This window comes from Pelophylax lessonae (assembly GCF_965119305.1).
Source record: "Pelophylax lessonae genome assembly, chromosome: 5".
Taxonomy (NCBI): Eukaryota; Metazoa; Chordata; class Amphibia; order Anura; family Ranidae; genus Pelophylax; species Pelophylax lessonae.
In genome coordinates, this window is record NC_138772.1 from 69,348,537 (window position 1) to 69,369,213 (window position 20,677).

The 20,677-nt window shown below is 40.9% G+C and overlaps 1 protein-coding gene across 1 annotated transcript in view; it reads left to right on the top strand.

Moving 5' to 3' along the window:
• MALRD1 (MAM and LDL receptor class A domain containing 1) overlaps positions 1 to 20,677 on the top strand; it is a 558,112-nt gene that overhangs the window by 142,272 nt on the left and 395,163 nt on the right. Inside the window, exon 13 of the mRNA XM_082259425.1 lies at positions 9,374 to 9,461. Coding sequence (XP_082115551.1) covers positions 9,374 to 9,461 — 88 coding nt within the window. The remainder of the gene's footprint in view (positions 1 to 9,373; positions 9,462 to 20,677) is intronic.

The following is a 20,677-nucleotide window of genomic DNA, read 5'->3' on the forward strand; positions in this document are numbered from 1 at the left end:
ATCGCATTACTGCGCAATTGTCAGTTAAAATAACGCAGTGCCATATCGCAAAAAATTACCTGGTCATTAAGGGGGTAAAACCTTCCGGGGCTGAAGTGGTTACTACTACTGATATAGTTTCCAGTCTAACTATACCAGGAGTACTACCAGGTGCCCAATGTACTTCTCTTGCGGTCTTTATGAAGACCTTCAAGCTAAAGAACAGTAATCATAATGGATTCTGTATAGAGCTGTCAGGTAGTTTACCTCCGTATAAATAAAAAAGCGTAAATATAAGTTTTGGGGTTAAAGTTCAACTGAGATCACAGAAAAAAGTATACAGTCAGGTTGACTCAAGTTTGTACCAGAGTTATGCTGAGTATATTTCATTCAACCTGTGGGCTAAATAAAGCATGAATGGAGGAATACAGCAGAAACAGAGAAATCTTCTGTTGTGGCCATTGATTTCTGATGCCCACAGCTGACATCTGTCAGAATACCTGAACAGCGGCTGCATTTGAATGGTGCTGTTCGGAGAGTGTATCAGACCGCTGCAGAGAGGACTTCTTCTCTGACCATCAAATGATTGCTCTCCTTTCCTCCTGGTGATTTCTTCTCTGCAGCAGCTTTTAACCACTTGCCGACTGCCGCACGACTATTTACATCGGCAGTCAGCCCCTCACAGGCAGAGCGACGTAGTACTACGTCGCTAGCCTGTGAGGGTCTAGGGAGCGAGCGCGCGCCCCCGGAGGCGAGCTCCCGCACGGTCACGGACCCCCCCCCCGCGCATGTGACCGGTGGACCCGATGTGCAGAGGGAGAAAGGCAGGCGGCTGATGTAAACAAGCCGCCTGTCATTCTCCCCTGTGTAGGAATAATGATCATATGGTTCTACTATGTAGGACCGTTGATCACTGTTCCTACACCTCAAGCCACAGCCAATCACAGTTAGAAGCACTCCCCTAGGGACACACATAACCCTTCCCTCTCAAAAAAAGTTAACCCCTTCACTGCCAGTGTAATTTTACAGTAACAGTGCATATGTATAGCACTGATTACTGTAGAAATGTCACTGGTAACCCCAAAAGTGTCAAAAATGTCAGTCAAGGGTCCGATTTGTCCGCCGCAATGTCGCAGTACCGCAAAAAAAATCGCAGATCGCCGCCATTACGCGTTAAAAAAAAAACAACAAAAATGACAAAAATTTTTCCCTTTGTTAGTAAACGCGATAACTTTTGCGCAAACCAATCAAAATACACTTTTTGCGATTTTCTTTTTACCAAACATATGTAGCATAAAACAAATTGGCCAAAAATGTTAAAAAATTTTGATTGTTACATTTTTTTGGGAGGGAATTTCATATAAAAAAAATGTGAAAAATATTATTTTTGCAAAATTTACGCTCTTTTTTTGTTTAAAGCGCATGATCAAAAAATCGCACAGGTGATCAAATACCACCAAAAGAAAGCTCTGTTTGTGGGAAAAAAAGGACATCAATTTTATTTGGGTACAGCTTTGCACGACCGCGCAATTGTCCGTTAAAGTCACGCAGTGCCGAATCGCAAAATAGGCCCTGGTCAGGAAGGGGGTAAAATCTTCCGTGGCTTAAGTGGTTAAAGGATAAAACATGCAGAAATGAGCATTGTATTTTTAGATATGTACTGTATATTTTATTTATTTTGCCCAGACATACACTATTACCACTTCCGTTATATGCACTTTTAAAACTTTGTTTACAGGCAAGCTAAAATTTATTTAGCCTTCACTATTGATTTTGCCATACATTTTCTTTGTTCGTTATTATCTTTTTTGCGTTATTGATCTTTTTTTTTTTTGTGAATTATGTGCTAACTCCCTTACTTGTTTAATTTATCAGAATACAATTTATTACAAAGGCCATGGGTAAAACTAAACATTAAATGTATCGTATGTACTATGAATTATATGGCTCTACTTGGATTTCTGAAGCATTGTTCCTGCTCTTAGGGAGATTCATTTCACCCAACATATTCAATTACAACCTAAGACATCCTAAATTCTCAATTTGGAACTAAACTAAAGAAATCAACTTTGAAATGTTCATCAGTCAGTTTGATGCTGGATATTAAATATTTTAACCCTTTTAAAGCTGATCTCCAAGCAGATTTTAAAGATACAAATAACGAAGTTCTGTATTCAATATTAAAACATTTATGTTTTTTAATGCAAGCAATGGAGGTACCTGAATATGACTTTAGATCAGCCGATTTTAGTCCTTGCATAGCAGAGCTAAACCTGGGAGGGGGAAAGGTAGCAGGAAGAGCCAATCAGTTGTGCTGTAGTGCTCATGTGCAGAGTATAGAGTAGCAAAATATAAGCTCGTTGGCCTAGTTCTTCAGTCCGTGTTCTTTCCAATAGCAAGAAAAAGTATGTGGAACCCCTTGGAGATAACTGGTTTTCTTCAGTCATTTTTTTTTTATAAAATGTAGTCTGATTCTCATCTAAATTTATTAAAAATGGGGGCACTCTAATACAGGAAGTTTTTTACTGGCAAGATCACCAGCTGTATGCTAAAAGAGGATCTTGCGCCAAAATCAATCAGTGGCTATGAGCTGTTGTTAAGGAATACTATATATAATATGTAGTTGCTGCTAACTGACCGCAGGAGTGTGCAGCATGAAATGGATCAACAAACTATAAAATCAGCGCAAATCTACCCTTTAGTATTATAATATCCTATTATCTCCAACCAAACAGTGCAAGTGCAATGATCTAAATAAATGGTTATAATTATCAAAAATTTCCAATGATCAGTGAAAATATGATGATAAAAAGTAAAAAAATAATCATATATAAAAAACAAACAATTCATACAGTGAAAAAGTCCAGTGATATATATAAGTGTTAAGAAAAATCCCAAAATTCATAAACAATGTCCTTAATATTCCTGAAAGTCCCAAAAGGAATCCAACAAAGTGCATAAATTCTGGCACGCATTTACTCATAGAAGATTTGTTGCACAGAACTTATGCACTTTGTTGGATAACTTTTGGGACTTTCAGGAATATTAAGGACATTGTTTATGAATTTTTGGATTTTTTAACACTTATTTATTTCACTGGACTTTTCACTGATATGAATTGTTTGTTTTTTATATATGATTATTTTTTCATTTTTTATCATCATTTTTTTCACTGAACATTATTTATTTATTTTATTTTATTTCAGGTACTTATATAGCGCTGTCAATTTACGCAGCGCTTTACATATACATTGCACATTCACATCAGTGCCTGCCCTAAAGGAGCTTACAATCTAAGGTAGACATTTTTGATAATTATTATAATTTATTTAGATCAGATCACCAGGTGTCAACAAAGGGAAACAAGTATAAGAAAAGAAAACTAATGCTGCCACCATATCTAATGATTGGAAAGCTGCAATATATTTTTGGTTTTGGGTTGAGTACCTCTTTATATTAATGGATAGTGTTAGGGGTTAGGGGAAAGATAAGTGTAACTAATTTGCTCTAAATTGGTTTTACAGGTAAGTTAAATAAATGTGGTATGATAAATAAGAAAAGACTCAAAACCAACTCAATTCTCTTATTATTTAAACCAGTATACCGCATTCACCCATCAATTTATCCCATCCATCAGTCTGTCTATCCATCATGTCTTACTTCTTCCACCTATCCTTCCATCTTATTACCTACCTCTCAGCTAATCCATTGATCAGTTCATTAATCCATCCTTCTACCTGCTAATGCATCTTTCCATCCATGTATTTGCTCATTGTTGGCTACTCCATCACCTGTCAGCCCATGCTTAAAATTAAAATTCATGATAATTATTTTCCTACTATCAAAGTGAGAAAATATTTAATGGCTCTCATGGTTTACTGACTAAAATCCATAGATTCCCATCTAAAGACTCAAGGAGAATATCGAGTTTCCATACAACCTGTCGGAAAAAGAGCATTTCTCCGTTATTAAGAAAAGGAGCGCCATTTGTACTTATTGAAGTTATAAATGAGTTGTGAAATGATCTTCACGGTATCTGCTCCCAGTGAACTGACATGCAAGTTTGGTTGGAGATGGTAATTTGTTAAATGGCGGTCAACACATTTCTACATCTAAAAATCCAATTACAAAGATTTACTGAAACTCATTGAAAAGAGTAGATGGGAAATTGACCTGGCTGCTAAATTCTGAGGCTGATTCAGTGTAGCAGAACCCTTAAGATCAGCTGAGTGAGGCTGTCTTATGTAAGTTTCTTTCCTGCGTCAAGGCAGAGTCGGTTTTGGCTGGCATCCTTCGGAATACTAGCATGTGTGCTCCAGGCCATTGTCTGCTAGAAAAAGATAAAAAGTATTTTATTTATGGAACTGCCAGGATCACAAAGAATGCATGTTTGCATTATTTACAACGCAGTCATGCTATTACAGCATTGCAATCAATTATTTAAATGTCGGATGTAGATGGTTTAAGGCAGAGCAGGTGCAGCTCTGCCACAACTTGACAAGCAAAAGGCAGTTGGCACCACAAGTACAGACATCGGAAACAACATGAGGAAATTGTAGGGGAACTATGTTTTCTTGATGTTATAATTGTGTGAACTTTCCCAATAGCAATGCAGAATATTAAAAAGGAGCACACAACTAATGAAATTACTTAATATTATTTTTAAAGGAGGAGATGTTTAAAATCACTCTAACTGAATGCCATGTTTTCCTATGTTGATCAAGCCTATATTAACCACTTTACCACCGGAGGATTTTCCTGCTTTACGTCCAGGCCACTTTTTGCAACTTGGCACTGTGCGACTTTAACTGACAATTGCGCGGTCATGCAACGCCGTACCCAAACGAAATTTACGTCCTTTTTTTCCCACAAACAGAGCTTTCTTTTGGTGGTATTTGATCACCTCTGTGCTTTTCATTTTTTGCGATATTAATAAAAAAAAAAACAAAAGCTAAAATTTTGAAAAAATAACAATATGTTTCTACTTTAAAAGTTAAAAAATATCCAATATATTCAATTTTTTCATATATTTAGGCCAAAATGTATTTAGCTACATGTCTTTGACAAAAAAATTCTCAATGAGCGTATTTTTAACCGCTTTAAGACCAGAAGATTTTACCCAATTCCTGACCAGGCCATATTTTGCGTTACTTTAACGGACAATTGCGTGGTCCTGCGACGCTGTACCCAAATTAAATTTATGTCCTTTTTTTTCCCACAAATAGAGCTTTCTTTTGGTGGTATTTGATCACCTGTGCGATTTTCACTTTTGCGCTATAAACAAAAAAAGATTTCACATTTTTTCATATGAAATTCCCCCCCCCCCCCCAAAAAAAAATGTAAAAATCAAAATTTTTTAACATTTTAGGCCAATTTGTTTTCTGCTACATATTTTTGGTAAAAAAATCGCAAATAAGCGTATTTTGATTGGTTTGCGCAAAAGTTATCGCAGCTATTAACTACGGGAAATTGATGTAATTTTTATTGTTTTTTTTTTTTAAACTAGTAATGGCGGGTGATCTGGCGGTGATCTGCAATTTTTTTTGCGGGACTGCGACATTGCGGCGGACAGATCGGACCCCTAACTGACATTTTTTACACTTTTGGGGGGTTCAATGAGATAACTACAGTAATCAGTGCTATCATATGCACTGTTACTGTAATAATGACACTGGCAGGGAAGGGATTAACTTTATTGGTGATCAAGGAGTTAACTGTATGCCTGGTGCTTACTGACGTGTGTGGGGGGGGGGGTATTGAGTGACACAGGCACAGATCGCAGGTTCAGCTATGCTGAATCCTGTAATCTGTCGCTGCCTGTCACAGAGGAGATCCGCTCGCTTTGTTTACACAAGTGGGTGGATTTCCTCACTCGATCCTCCTCCCCTGGCCCGACTCCCGCTGTGTCTGAATACAGCGGGAGCGAGCCTCCGGCGGCGCGTGCGCACCGCCCACAAGGGGTGGAGTCCAGCGACGTAGGTCTATGTCGCGGGACGATAACGAGCCTCTTTGCCACAGTATGCTCAATGTGAGCGGTTCGGCAAGTGGTTAAGAAGGTAACAGTTCCATCAGACAGAGTTGAAAAATCTGCAACAGAGGCATATACAGCAACAAAGCTGACAGGGGTTCCACCCTTCCCCCATTATACTGAAGCACTACCCCTGTAGAAGCCCCTTGAGTATAACAGGTTCTTTCCCACAATAATGCAGAGGCAGCCAGGCACACCACAACAGTCTATTTCAGCTCAGAAATCATTCTGGGCATGTCTTTTCGTAATTTATTGCTAAATAAACTTGAAGAGAGTGTAGGGTGCTATGGAACACTCCAGAGTTGTTAACAGTACCAAGAGAAGACATTTATTGCCCTAAGCTTCTCTCAACAGTCTCTGTGCCAAGAGCAGAGGGAGAAAATGACCAGAGTTGAGATTTTGTAGGAACTAGACTGTCCCAATTTGAGCTGCCATTGGCATTTTCATCCACTAACAACAGCATACCGTCACTAGGATCTTGAGCTCGGTCAGTACTTACAATTTCACAGGATCACCAGATGTCTCCTTACAGTAGCCACTAGACACATTTTTCAGTCAGGGACAGGTTAATGCTCACAATGCAGCAGGACAGCTGAGCTCCATACAACTTCTACCCAGCACTCTTTAGTAAATTCTCCAGACCAGATCTAAGCTCAGCAAATTCCAGAAATCTGCCCAGAGGGCAGGCTGTGGACTTCTCCTCCAGCATAAGACAAGCTGCTCTAGACCTCAAACTCTTTATGTGCTCTTCAGCCACATAATGGGCACACCTCCCTAGGGATTGGCTGAGGCCCCATAAATATTCAGACTGCGCATTTGACTTGCTCAATTCCTATGTTTTAGAACCTTCCAGAAGACAGTGAGAAGCAATCAAACCTGCAGCCTGTGAGACACAGATCAGCCCACAGAAATCAACAATTGCTCCACTGATTACAGAGGAACCAAAAAAACTAAATTGACCTAACAATCTAGCACCTAACTAGGAGGTTGCTACACTATCTTTCTACTATTCTTTGTTCTCACTTTTCGTCTGTTGAAATCATTGTCATAGTATGGGATTTTATGTCCCATAGTGAGGCAGCTCTCAAATGAGCTCGGAATTGGGACCAAACTCGAACCTACTGGCGAACTGGTGAACTAAATGTGGTGTTCATTGCCTACCGAACCAAACCCTTGACTGCAGCACAAATTGCTACAGCTGCTAAATGTGACAGCTTCATGCTCAGGCTGGTTATTCGGGACTTGGCTTGGTATGTATTTTGGGAGTCCCCATGCAGTTTTTTTTTTTTTTTACAAAGAAAAACAAGCTGGACGGTGCATGTAATTTAATGGCAACTTTAATGCCATTTTTTTTACCATTGTAAATGCCACTTTTGCTGTAGTGAGCTGCATGCATTATACAAGTGTGCCACTTCACAAGCAGGTTTGGAGCATCCCCTAAGCATGTTATTTTTAAAAAAATTGCCATTTTTAATGTTTTATTTTGAACATTATTACATTTCCTGCTACAAGATATGTAAAAAAAATCATTAGTGCATGTCATCCAGGGTTAAAGCCAACCCCCATACCATTTGTTGAACAATTCACTGCCTATTTGCCTTAAAAATGACCAGATCTGATTTGAGATGGTTGAGTTCCTGCACCTATTGTCCGAGAAAAAAATGCCCTGTATACAATTATATAGATCAGACCAAAATGAGGGACAAATGAGAAGGAAAGAGGAACAGAGGGACTTTGTTCCAAAGCAGGGACAGTTGGGACCTATGCAAACATGTAGCATGTCCCCAGTGTCTGACCATGATTTATTCATGTAACTCTGCTGTCTTTGTCAGTTCTCTCTAGTTTTACTAAACATTATGTGTGGCGCCTTGATAATGTTAGTAACTGTGGTTGAGGCCTTTTATGTCCCATAAATTGACAACCACTGGATTAGACAGTAACTGCCCTGTCAGAACCCTAATCCCATGCTTACAACATGCACTGCCCTTGTCCAACTCCCAAGTGTGCATAAAAGTACCATAATTGTTTACAACTCTCTTAACCACTTAAGCCCCGGAAAATTTTACCCCCTTCCTGACCAGGGGGTATTTTGCGATTCGGCACTGCGTGACTTTAACGGAAAATTGCGCGGCCGTGCGGCGCTGTACCCAAATTAAATTGACATCCTTTTTTTTCCCACAAACAGAGCTTTCTTTTGGTGGTATTTGATCACCTGTGTGATTTTTTAATCATGCGCTATAAACAAAAAAATAGCGACAATTTTGCAAAATAACAATATTTTTCACATTTTTTTATATGAAATTCCCCAAAAAATTTAAAAATCAAAATTTTTTAACATTTTAGGCCAATTTTTTTTCTGCTAAATATGTTTGTTAAAAAAAATCACAATAAGCGTATTTTGATTGGTTTGCGCAAAAGTTATTGCATTTACTAACTAAGGGAAAGATTTTTGTCATTTTTATTGTTTTTTTTTTTTAACGAGTAATGGCGGCGATCTGCGATTTTTTTTTGCGGGACTGCAACATTGCAGCGGACAGATCAGACCCTGACTGACATTTTTGACACTTTTGGGGGTACCAGTGACATTACTACAGTAATCAGTGCTATACATATGCACTGTTACTGTAAAAATGACACTGGCAGGGAAGGGGTTAATTTTATTGGAGAAGGAGGGGTTAAGTGTGTCCCTAGGGGCGTGCTTCTAACTGTTATGGGATGTGGCTGTGTGTGTAACTACAGAGATATACGATCCTGCATAGCAGGACCATATGATCTCTGCACTTACACAAGGGAGAATGACAGGCGGCTTTGTTTACATTAGCTGCCTGCCTTTCTCCCTCTGTAACAGACGATTCTCGAGTGACCGGCGGATATTGGGTCCACCGGTCACACGCGCAGGGATCAAAGTGAGCGAGCAGGGTTGGGAGCGCGCCTCCGGCGGTGCGCGCCCACCCCCTATTGGCCCGCAGGCGAGTGACGTACCCATACGTCACTTTGCCTGCACGGGGCTGACTGCCGCAGTATTTGTACTTGCGGCGGTCGGCAAGCAGTTAAAGCATATCTTAACCCCAAAACCAAAGAAAAATTCTTATGGTATTATGCAAGATAAGCTAGCTTTTTATAGTTCAGTCCTCCCCAGCTTTATGTAGAAAAAGACACACACAGGAGCTAAAATAAAAAATCCTGCTTATTTGGCTGGCATTAAAAAACAAAATGATATCATTAGCATAAGTTTGTGTATACACACAGGATTGTAGCTATATAAACATTATATTGGTATTCTATTGTGTGGTTGCTTTATTTAATTTGTGCTTCCAGTCATTGGATCATCATGAGACCAATGTGTCTGTATGTGTTATTTTTCAGCTGTTAATCACAGGCATGGTGGGTGATGGATACACTGGGGACATTGGCATTGATGACCTTTCTTTCCTAAACTGCACATTGTACAAAGGTAAACTTTACTTATTTTATTCATTTATTTTCTATATTTATATAGTAATAACATATTGTACGGTGTTTGGGGAAATTCCTCAAATAATAAATGATTATCTATTTAAAAAAAACAAATATTGCAGCAATACGCATAGGGATGAACTTTGAAATCTTTTTGTGGGCATGTTAATGCGATGCGATTAGAGGAGAATCGTTTTAACCTCAGGCAACGTGGGGGGTTCTTTACTGTTAGGGCTACAAGATTGTGGAATTCTCTACCACAAGAGGTGGTTTCTGCAGGAAGTATGGTGGCTTTCAAAAGACTCTTAGACGTACATCTCAAGGATCAGAACATTCAGGGCTATGTGAGATGATTACAGCCACACACACCTATACAGGTTGAACTTGATGTACTATTGTCTTTATTCAACCTCACCTACTATGTAACTATGTTAATAGAGTGTAGGCAATTCAAGTTCAAGGGCATAACTACAAATCACAGGGTTCAATAGCAACCTTTTTTTTGGCAATACCCCCTCACCCTGTTATCGGTTCAAACGGTATGTAGCGCACTATGCCAAAAGGTGGAACCCTGAACAGTGAAGATAATGCCATGTGAAGAGAGACTACCCTGCAGAGCTGAGCCTACCATGTGCAAAGCCTGTCCAAGAAAGGAAAAGAGAGAAATACATTCTATTCTGAAGAAGACTGGTAGCTGTTATGCTCCATGATGCTCTTTCCAGCTTGAGTGGACTACTCAGACTTGATCATATTACCTATGATGTCCTTTTAACGAGCTTGATCTCTGAAGTCAGTCTTGGCTGAGAAAAGAAGAGAACCCTTCAATGCTCATCTCTGCAATTTGGTGACATTCCACTTTACCAGCGATGCATTTGTAATAGTGTCAGCTGTAGCTTCTCCATACGAACACTGGGACCCCCAATCCACCCCCTATCCTCTTTCTTTGAGGCAGCAGAAATATTGGCGGTGAGTAGCTGCCTGTACCTATAGTCCCTAGTACCATTGCTGTGTAAGGATCTGCTACCTTCTACTGTCAGCTGCTAGTATCACATTGTAATGTAAATTTATGTTTTAAACTCGGGGTTGTTGGGAAAATTTTGTGGAAGAAGGAAGCGGAGAGAGAAGGTCTCAGCCACATGTCCTGTCCATGCTACTAATACCAGATCAGAAGAGACAATTATTGCCAGATAACTAGGACAGCATTCCAGATTTTCCCTGGAAGGCAATCCCCTCTACTCACAGAAGCCCTGTGTCATGGTTAGGGGTCAGGCTCGGAGGCCATTAGCTATAGCAGTAGAGAGGCTGCCACCCACCAGCTCGACAAGTGCAGCAGCCGGTCACCCTGGCGGATTACACAGGCTCACCCGAGGTAAGGAGTCTAAACACTAACCGGTGTTCACCATAGCTCCTGATGGTGGTAGACAAGCCAGGGGGTCCAGTAGCAAATATAGCTGGTAGGGATCAAGCAGAGGTGTATTAGGTAAACAAACCAAAGGTCGGTAACAAGTGGTCATAGGTTGGGATCAAGCAGAAGCGTAGTCGAGGAACTCGGCAAAGGTCAGCAACAGGCGGTTGCAGGTTGGGGTTAAGCAGAATCGTAGTCAAGGAACAAGCCAAGAGTTAGTAACAAGTGACAGTGGAGATACGGAAGGCAGCACAAGTGAAAAGAGCAAGATATTGGCTGGAAAGAGTACAATAATCTGGCAAACAGGAAGTACAAAGTCATGGCTTAAATGAGAAATTTATGGGAGGAGGAGTTCAAGGGTCAGGAGAAACAAGAAACAAGGCAGGAATGTTCAATGGATCAGACAAGGAGCTGTCCAGCATCTCAGGTAGCTCAGCAAGAAGAGACATTGCCACACACAGTGGAGGTCGCAGGTTCAGACCCACGTCCTACACCCTGTCCTCGGTGGGGGCAACACCAACTTTTTTTATCAATCCCACTCTTTCACTTAGTGAAGGTTTTGGTTCTCTCATTTACTTACAGCGCAATTTCCTGTTTGGGGAAGGCCTTTTTTTATAAACCCCCCTCCCTCAAAAGAGGGCTACAATTGCCATTACCCAGTAGGATTCTCACCTATCAAGGGAAAATAATACATACCTTCTTATCTTATTAAACTTACACAGTACACAGAACATGGAAATGTAATAATTTTTGTAAATATAAACTGCTAAATACCTTTTTTCATTAGCAGTATATAGCAGTCTTGTGACTTCTATTAGTGTCTGGCTGAGCACTGGTTAAAGCTTATAGGAGGAGCTTTCCTTCTCCTCTGATTGTTCTATGAGGTTGCAGGACCCCTGACCCTCTGTCTGGACAGTGATCATTGGCCCTATGCCAATCACATTCTCCCTTCCAAGAAAAAAAAAACTTTCTAGCAATACACACCAAACTGATCATGTGCAGAATGCCCCCAAGGCTCTGCTCTATCAGGTGGGGTATTGTGGACTGTGGAAGAAGGGGAGGATCAGAGAAGCCAGGACCAAAATGCCTTTTTACACAATGCGAAGGAATAACACCTTAGGTTCCAAAGTGGGTATAACAAGCAGGCTTTGCTGCATATGCAGACTCATTTTACTGTTGTGGGTTTTGTGCGAAGTCACATTTTTACAAGCTATACCTCTCATCAAGTGGAAAGCTTCTTGCCAGTAATGACCCATGCAATTTAACCCTGCCAGTGGGTCACACCGGATACTGACTAGTTTTTCTCCCCCCCCCCCCCCCCCCAATACAGTAAAACTGCACATTTTAGAGTGGCCTTTTCTTGTGGCCAGCCTAAGGCACACCTGTGCAATAATCATGCTGTCTAATCAGCATCTTGATATGCCACACCTGAGAGGTGGATGGATTATCTTGGCAAAGGAGAAGTGCTCACTAGCACAGATTTAGCCAGATTTGTGAACAATATTTGAGAGAATGTACAGTATTTAAACTCAATTTTAGCACAGCACTAGCATAGAATCAAAAAACAGTATGTCATACAAAAAATATTAAATAAATATGTGCACAATGCAAATATTCAACAAACAAAAAAATGCTTGAATAAATATTAAATGATGTGATGAAACAAAGTCCAAAATATAAATTGAAACAATGAAGTGCAAGGTGCTCCAGTGCAAACAGAAAGAACGTTTGTGCTCCTGGTGATTGTGACCCCTCCAGGTACCCCACTCACCAGAACAAAGGGTCAGAAAAGCCTGTAAGCAATGTAAATGTGGTGATACACCAGGACTTCTCCCATATGATGCCAGGTTATTAGAGATGGTTCTTGCAAAAGGTGGTCCGAGATTCCTCCACAAACCAAGTGCCAGAAACAAGAGACCACAAATGGTGAAGTACGCTTTGGTAATTTTATTAATAAGTCCAAGAAAACATACTCACAAATTAGTGGAAAATAGATGGTAGTATAAATTCATACAGGCTCCCGCGAACACCGCTGTTTAGCGTGCGTTCTACGGCCGATCCAGGAAGTTGACCAGAAGTGACAATTCCAAAGGTACCGTACCGGAAATACGTTGAGGCGTTTCGCTCTCCCACTGGGCGTTATACTTAGTGAAGCAGCAGCTGCATTTCTCACATTCCAATTGCATTTTTTTGTGAGCGCGGGTTTATATCACTCTATAATATTTGAGAGAAATAGGCCTTTTGCGTACATAGAAAAAGTCTTAGATCTTTGAGTTCAGCTCATAAAACATTGGGGCAAAAACAAAAGTTTTGCGTTTATAATTTTGCTCAGTTTATGTACTATAATGCTTACACTTAGATTTTGTAACAAGTTGGAAAATCTCCATTTACAATGAGGACCTTTAATGGCCCGAAGTGTTGCTGTAATCGTCTAAGGAGGTGAAACAATAACTCAGTCAACAGAATGTTTGAGTGCCTATAGTCTAATGTCACTCACAGTTTCTAGGATCCCAGTATTGCCAATAAACTACCAGGCAGATAGAGTTCATTTATATATAATTTAGCACACAGAAACATACTTTGATACTAGCATTTCTTGGTGTTCTGAGATATGCCATTCACTGTGTATTTGCTGGTTATAACTCATAATCTGCTATAGTAGAACAATTTCTGCAAAGCTTGTGAAATTGATCTGGGAAGGACTTATCCAGCGCAGATGGCAATTATGGACTTTTTCAAGAAATCTATTACATTCAGCTTTCCTTTTTCTGCAAATACGACTGTCTTATGTAACAAATAAAACCACATCCAGAAAATCAATTTATTCTGCTGGAGGTGCAGGAGGATCCATCATCAAGAAAACTTTTCTATGTCACAAAAGTCTCAAAAACTGTATAATTCTGTCTGATATTAGAAGATATTGAAAATTCTCTGGGTGAAGCAGTAAGAAATCAAGACAATAATAAAAAGAAGTACAACCCCGCCATAAATTAGTAATAGAAATGCAGTATGAAAAAACTGCAATCTCAACAAAACTTTTCAAACCAATTTCCACAAACTTTCAGGAGGCAGTGGGCTTTCCCATCATTTTTTTTATTTTTTTTTTAATAAGAGGCATTTTTATAGTGCTGACAATTTATGCAGTGTTTTACATACCGTATGTTCAGATCAGTCCCTCTTTTCAAGGAGCTTACACTCTAAAATCCCTATGTCACATGCACATACTGCTTTTTAAATTGGCCCTAGTGTGTGTAAGTCAGGGCTGGATCTGGTCTGACTGATTTTGGGGTACCATAAAAAAAAAAAAAACAAGAGTCCTGTATTCCGAACTAAAAATGATACATAATGAACGGCTAATGTAATTTGACAAAGCCAATGAACGAGGTAACATTAAGGAAGTACATAGGTTGTTACATAGTTACATACATACATAGTTACATAGTAGGTGAGGTTGAATAAAGACAATAGTCCATCCAGTTCAACCTGTGTAGGTGTGTGTGGCTGTAATCATCTCACATAGCCCTGAATGTTCTGATCCTTGAGATGTACGTCTAAGAGTCTTTTGAAAGCCACCATACTACCCGCAGAAACCACCTCTTGTGGTAGAGAATTCCACAATCTTGTAGCCCTAACAGTAAAGAACCCCCCGTCCCAGGTTAAAACGCTTCTCCTCTAATCGCATTGTATGCCCTCGAGTCCTCATGCAATCCCTTCGACTGAATAGCTTTTTTTCTAAGCTGAGATCCCCAATGAGATATTTATAAATTGCTATCATGTCCCCCCTCAGGCGTCTCTTCTCCAGGGAGAATAAATCAAGCGATTGCAGACACTCTTCATAATTAAGGTCCTCCAACCCCCTAATCAGTTTAGTTGCCCTTCTCTGGACTCTCTCCAGCTCCAACACATCCCTCCTGAGGGCTGGCGACCAAAACTGGACAGAATACTCCAGATGCGGTCGGACCAGAGTTTTATAAAGTGGAAGGATTATAGTCTTATCTCTGGAATACATCCCTTTCTTTAGGCATGCTAATATTCTGCTGGCTTTGGCAGCTGCCGCTTGACATTGCATGCTATTGCCTAGTCTATCATCTACCAAGACTCCCAGATCTTTCTCCATTTTTGATTCCCCCAAGGGCTCCCCTCCTAACGTGTATTGTGCTTTTATGTTTTTAGTCCCCAAGTGCAACACCCTACACTTCTCCACATTAAACCTCATTTGCCATGTTGTTGCCCACTCCGTTATTTTGTCCAGGTCATTCTGTAGGATATCTGCTTCATGCTGTGCAATTATTGCCCTGCCCAATTTTGTGTCATCTACAAAAACTGATATCGAACTACTGATCCCGACCTCAATGCTGTTTATGAATAAATTGAACAAGGTTGGTCCCAGGACTGAGCCTTGGGTTGTGTTGCACAGACTTTGCTGCGCTACACACAACAGATAAAGCAGATAAATCTTATTTGTTTTTCTATCTTTCCAGCCCCACCAACTGTATCTGAGCACTGCAAATCTTCAAAAATACTATTTAATTCATGTATAGTGTGCTGTGGGGGTACCAAGGGCTAATGATAGGGGGGACCACCAGTCCTCCTGTACGGGGCCCGGGCACACAAGGGGGCCTGGGCCCCCTACTCAGAACCAGGACTAGGAGACGGCAGCCTGGAGCAATGAGAGAAGAGGCAGAGAGTAAAGAGCCCGGAGGAGGTGCGTTGTGTTGTGCTCCCCCCCCCTGTCAGAGGAGCGTTCATCTATACAACACAGTGCAGCTCCTCCTGGCTTTGTAGTGGCTTCCTCCTGTAAGTTGGGGGAGGGGGATGAGCGGCTACCTGTGTTGGTAGGGGGGCACATGTGCTAGAAGGAAGAATTGGGGGGGGGGGAATATGTGCTAGAAGAAGGGTTTAGGGGGGTTTGAACCAAGAGAGAGGGAATGTTTATGCTAGGATGGGGGTGGGGAATTAGTGCTGGGGGGGGGGGTTGGTTAGGGAGGAAGACTTTTTGCTGGGAAGGGTCATTTTTTGGGGGGGGAGGTTGGGCTAGAAGGAGGGATTTGTGGGAATTTGTCCTAGAAGGGGGATTGAAGAAAGAGGGTTGGTGCTGGGAGAGGAGATGGGGGTGGGGGAATTTGGGCTAATGGGAGGGATTGGAGGGGGGGATTTTGGGGAAAAGATTTTGTGCTAGGATAGAAAGTTTGAGAAGAATAAGGATGTGTGCAAGACGAGTGATTTTTTGGGGGTGAGTGAGATTTTTGCTAGGAGGGAGCAATCTGGTAGGATTTGAGCTTGGGGGCAGGATTGGGGGGCAAAGATTTGTGCTGGGGGGGGGGATTGGTAACTAAGAGTTGGTGGAATATTTGCATTTATTGTTTGGGGAGAATTTTGGCTTGAAGATGGAATTTATGTTTTTTATGTATGGTGGAATGCTTGTGTCCACTAATAATGATTTCTGTGTATTTTTAGTGAAAATATAATTCTGATATTTTCACAGGGGAAAGGGTGGGGGGGGGGTTGCATCAGGTAGGCTGTGATGGGCCCTGTGATTTCTAACAGTGGCCTTTGGGATACCCGAGCCGAGTTACAGCTCCCTGTGTCCATTCAGACTCGTAGCCGAACCTGCCCCCTCTCTTTCCTGATTGGCTGACTGACTTTGACTGACAGCAGCAGAAGCCAATTGCGTCGCACTGCTGTCTTAGCCGATGCAGAGGGGAGTCTCGGGCAGCTGAGAAACTCCTGCAACACTGCTAGATAAAGATGGGCTCAGGTAAGTATTAGGAGGGCTGAGGGGGGCTGCTGCACACAGAAGTTTTTTTTTTTATATTAATCCCACATAACTGCTCTGTTTTTTTGGTGCATTTAAAGATTTTTTTTAAAACTATCCTTAGGTCGGTATCACATTATTATTAAGGTAATAAGGGGGGTAGCTGAAGCAGTACACGGGCAGCCTAGCTTCTTATCAGACTCTAAGACCGCATTCACACTTGGGCATTTCGATTTTCAAAATGCCCATGTGTGAATTACAAATAGCACAACGCACATTTCAGATGCCCTTCATTCATAAATTGCAGTAAACCGCATTGCGGGAAGCATGCCTCCCAAAAGAAGCTCCAAAACTTTTTGTGGGCGACAAGCGTTACACGATGCAGTTTGCCGCGATTGCAGCGCGAGTTATCGTGCAACAATCGTGGCAGAACCATACTGCTTTTTTAGGTGCCATTCAAATTAATGGCTTCTAAAATGTGCTTTGTTCGTCATTCACACATGGGTGTTTTGAAATCACAGGCAAAGTTGCCCATGTGTGAATGCAGCCTTAAGAATGTGATCTTATGACCAAATTATTATAAATGTGCAGAATACGAGTGCATTGTGCAAACCATAAGCAAGGCATACAAAAATACATGAATGTAAAGTTTCTTTCACACCTACCCAGTCCAAAATAAAACTCTCGGCAATAAAAAAAACAAAAACGTTACTTTTGCAGTGGGTCCCTCCCCTTTTACTGCAAGGGTTACAGGTTGTTTTACTTAGAAGATTAATAGGGTGATGCACTTACTTTATTCCTCACTCCCGCAGCCTTAATCCTTTTCAAGTTTTCAAGTGACCAATCCCTTGAAGCCTTTTTCACTCACTGTCCAACCAGTCGCAGCTCTCTAATGTCATTCTGTACAATGTAGGACTAGCAGTCCAGCATTGTACAATATGCTGAGGATCCATCAACCACCTGGGGCACAGTACAATGAAGGTGAGTGCCAGCTGTTGAGGGAGTGAAGAATGAGGTAAGTATATCACGTAATTCATCAACCCCTAGAAAAGACAATTAACCCCTAAAGTATAACTAAATGCAAAAGGCAAAAAAACAAAACTTTTTTTTAGTTTTGTATAGAGTGGAGAGGGATTAGAACGCTTGTCAGTTTTTATTGCTGCCTGTGCCCCCATTAAAGGAGAAGTTCAGCCAAAGCTTGTTTGTCTGTACTTATCCTGCGGATCACAGGGGTGCAGTTTGTTCTGCATTCCTGTGACCCGAGTCGGTCCTGGCTTGGGCGTCAGCACGACTTAAAAGTCCGGATCTGCCCTCATGCCTTGACCGAGACCCGGCTCAGCCTCTCAGAAGGCCGCTGAGAGCCTGAGCCAGCCATTCCCACCCCCTCCACAGCCCCGCGCTCCAATGAGTGAGGAGGGGGCACAGCAGAGAGTTGTGACTGACAGTCAGCAGCTCTCTGCTCATGGAGCTGTGAGAACCGAGCAATCGGCAGTATTCGAGGGCTCGGTTCTCAGAGTTAGAGGTGTCGGGGTCCAATGCTGCATTTACCTAGGTAAGTATGAACCTAAAAAAAAACAACTTTTAAGGAGATTCACCCTCTCTATTTGTCCTGTTTACTGTTTTCATTGAAAGTAAAAGATAATCCCAAATTTTGGGTTGTCCCCAGAAAAGTAATATAGGGTAAATCTTCCAAAGGGGACACTAGTTCTGGTGGCTTGGGATCCCCAAGGGATTCCCTTAATTTAAAGAGATATCCTCTTACTTCCTGTTTGGCTATGGGACTGGAAGTAAAGGGAAATCACCACAGATGGTAAAAAAAAATTGGCGGTTTATAACACTCCCTTGTTCTAGCCATAATGAAAACAAGTTTTGCCTATAGTTCTACTTTAAGCTGGCCAAAGGCAGGTAGGCATTTTTTTTCTTTTTTTTTTTGAAATCCATGGAGCTGAACAAAAAAAAATAACAGATTCCTCCAGCCACTGAAGCGAGGTGGATGGATGAATCCCCCTGCACCAGGACATTGTGCTCTGACAGCAGCATCCGGCGCTTTCAGAATACACAGATCAGTGGCTGCAACTAATTGGCTGCAGCCACTGAGCGGAAAAAGATTTCCAGCATGCTCCATCAACAGAGGTCAATCAAAAGTTCTAGTTCTGTAGAGCAGAGACAGCAATACACTGGAGATGTGCGCGGCAAAAAAATTGTTTGGCTATTTATTCATTTGTTAAGTTAGTCATTTAATTTCAACATATTTGTTAAGTTAGAATGAAGTTAGAATGATTCTGGAATTTGGAATTTGTTTCCTGTATTTGGATTTGTTTCATATACTCGGATTCGTTTCATATATTCGTTGTTCTGAATCTATATCGCATTTCGGAAGTATATTTGGAAGATTGGCTATATTCATTTTATTGTGTTAATTCTAAATTTCGGGAATTTACTTATGCACTCTGTTTGGGTTGGATGGAGGTGGATCCATCAGAATCTTTGAATCATAACATAATGAATGGAATGAAATTAATTTAGCATTTTCGGAGATTCTGATGGATCCACCTCCAACCAAACCAAACACATATATAGGAATCATCATCTTATTTCACTTTTATACCTTACTGTATTTATTGCAAGATGTTTTCCATTTCATATGTAGTGCATTTTTTATAATAATAAAAAAATATTAATGCGACATAAAATTGAAATGGATCTACAGTAAATCAATTTGGATCATTCGTTATGTTGTTACGTTTTTTCAGATGATTCAAACATTGAAAGGTCCAAACTTTTTCATCATGTCATCCGAATGAAATAAATGAATGAATACAATTGAATTTGTTGTTTTGTTATAGTTTATTTAGGATTTGTTAAAATTTGTTACTATTCCGATTTGTCCTAATCTATGAAAACTTTTGTCCGAATTTCAACTCGTGACTAAATGAATCGCACATGTCTACGGTACGCAGGTTGAAATTTTGATCCGTCAATGGCTAGCCTTACAGTAATTAGAGGAGGTTTTAAAAAACTGGGGCAAACGGGGAAAAAATAGTAGTAGAGACCTCACAGGTTCCACCTAAAGGCAAGAGGACTGATGGAGGTGCAGACAATAAGAAAACCAATAGGATAGTCCATTATCTGGAAGTCCATATATCAAGTCCATAGAATTGTCCTTGAAATCCCAAAAAACGCACTCCGTAGGCTGCCCTGGTGAGAAGTAGAAGAAGCTTGGGGCCAACTGTAAGGAGAACACAGGCACCACTCTAAGTGCAGTATCTTGAAATTTATTAGATAAACCAAATAAAAGGTACTCACAAAAGGATATGTATAAAAAGCATCATAGGGAATATAGATAATCGCTCCGGTGTCCTGGTCAGGATGGATTGAGCGGTCTCCATACACAGGCTGTGATCGGTGGATATCGGTACTTCCTAGTCGGGGGGACACACCGCTGCCGTCCCGCTGTCACTTCCTGGAATGTGTGATTGCGTAATGGCGCCGGCGACGCGTTCTCGGAGCATGCTCTGAGAACGCGTCTGAGGAAGGAGCGCAATACATTTCAAGATACTGCACTTAGAGTGGCGCATGTGTTCTCCTTACAGTAATTAGAGGAAAGCATTGCAAGAGTAAAGACTTTTTGCTTGGTGTTCAGCTTTAAGAAACATCTTCTGCTTTTCACAATAGTAAATACAAACTTAGCTATGAAGGAAGAGTTTTGGCTGACTGTTTATATGTCGTCTGCCCTATAAAGAGCTTTTCCCTGATACTGTCTGTGTCTGACCTTTTTTCATCTTGTGTTCTGCGTAATATACCGAGAGAGAATTGGATGTGTAATGGGAAACGCCTGAAATCCACTACTGCACCGGCTCTAATGGGTCACATCCTTGGTGAACTTTTCATCCATCCAAAGCTTAGCGCAGAAATAGCATGACCCCAGAACAAGCACCATGGCTTATACATTTCTACTTTCAGCTGAGATATATTTAAAAAAGTTTTTATTTACTTCAAAACTTTTACATTTTACTTTACATTCAACTGACAGCCTGCTGACTTATTGATAATG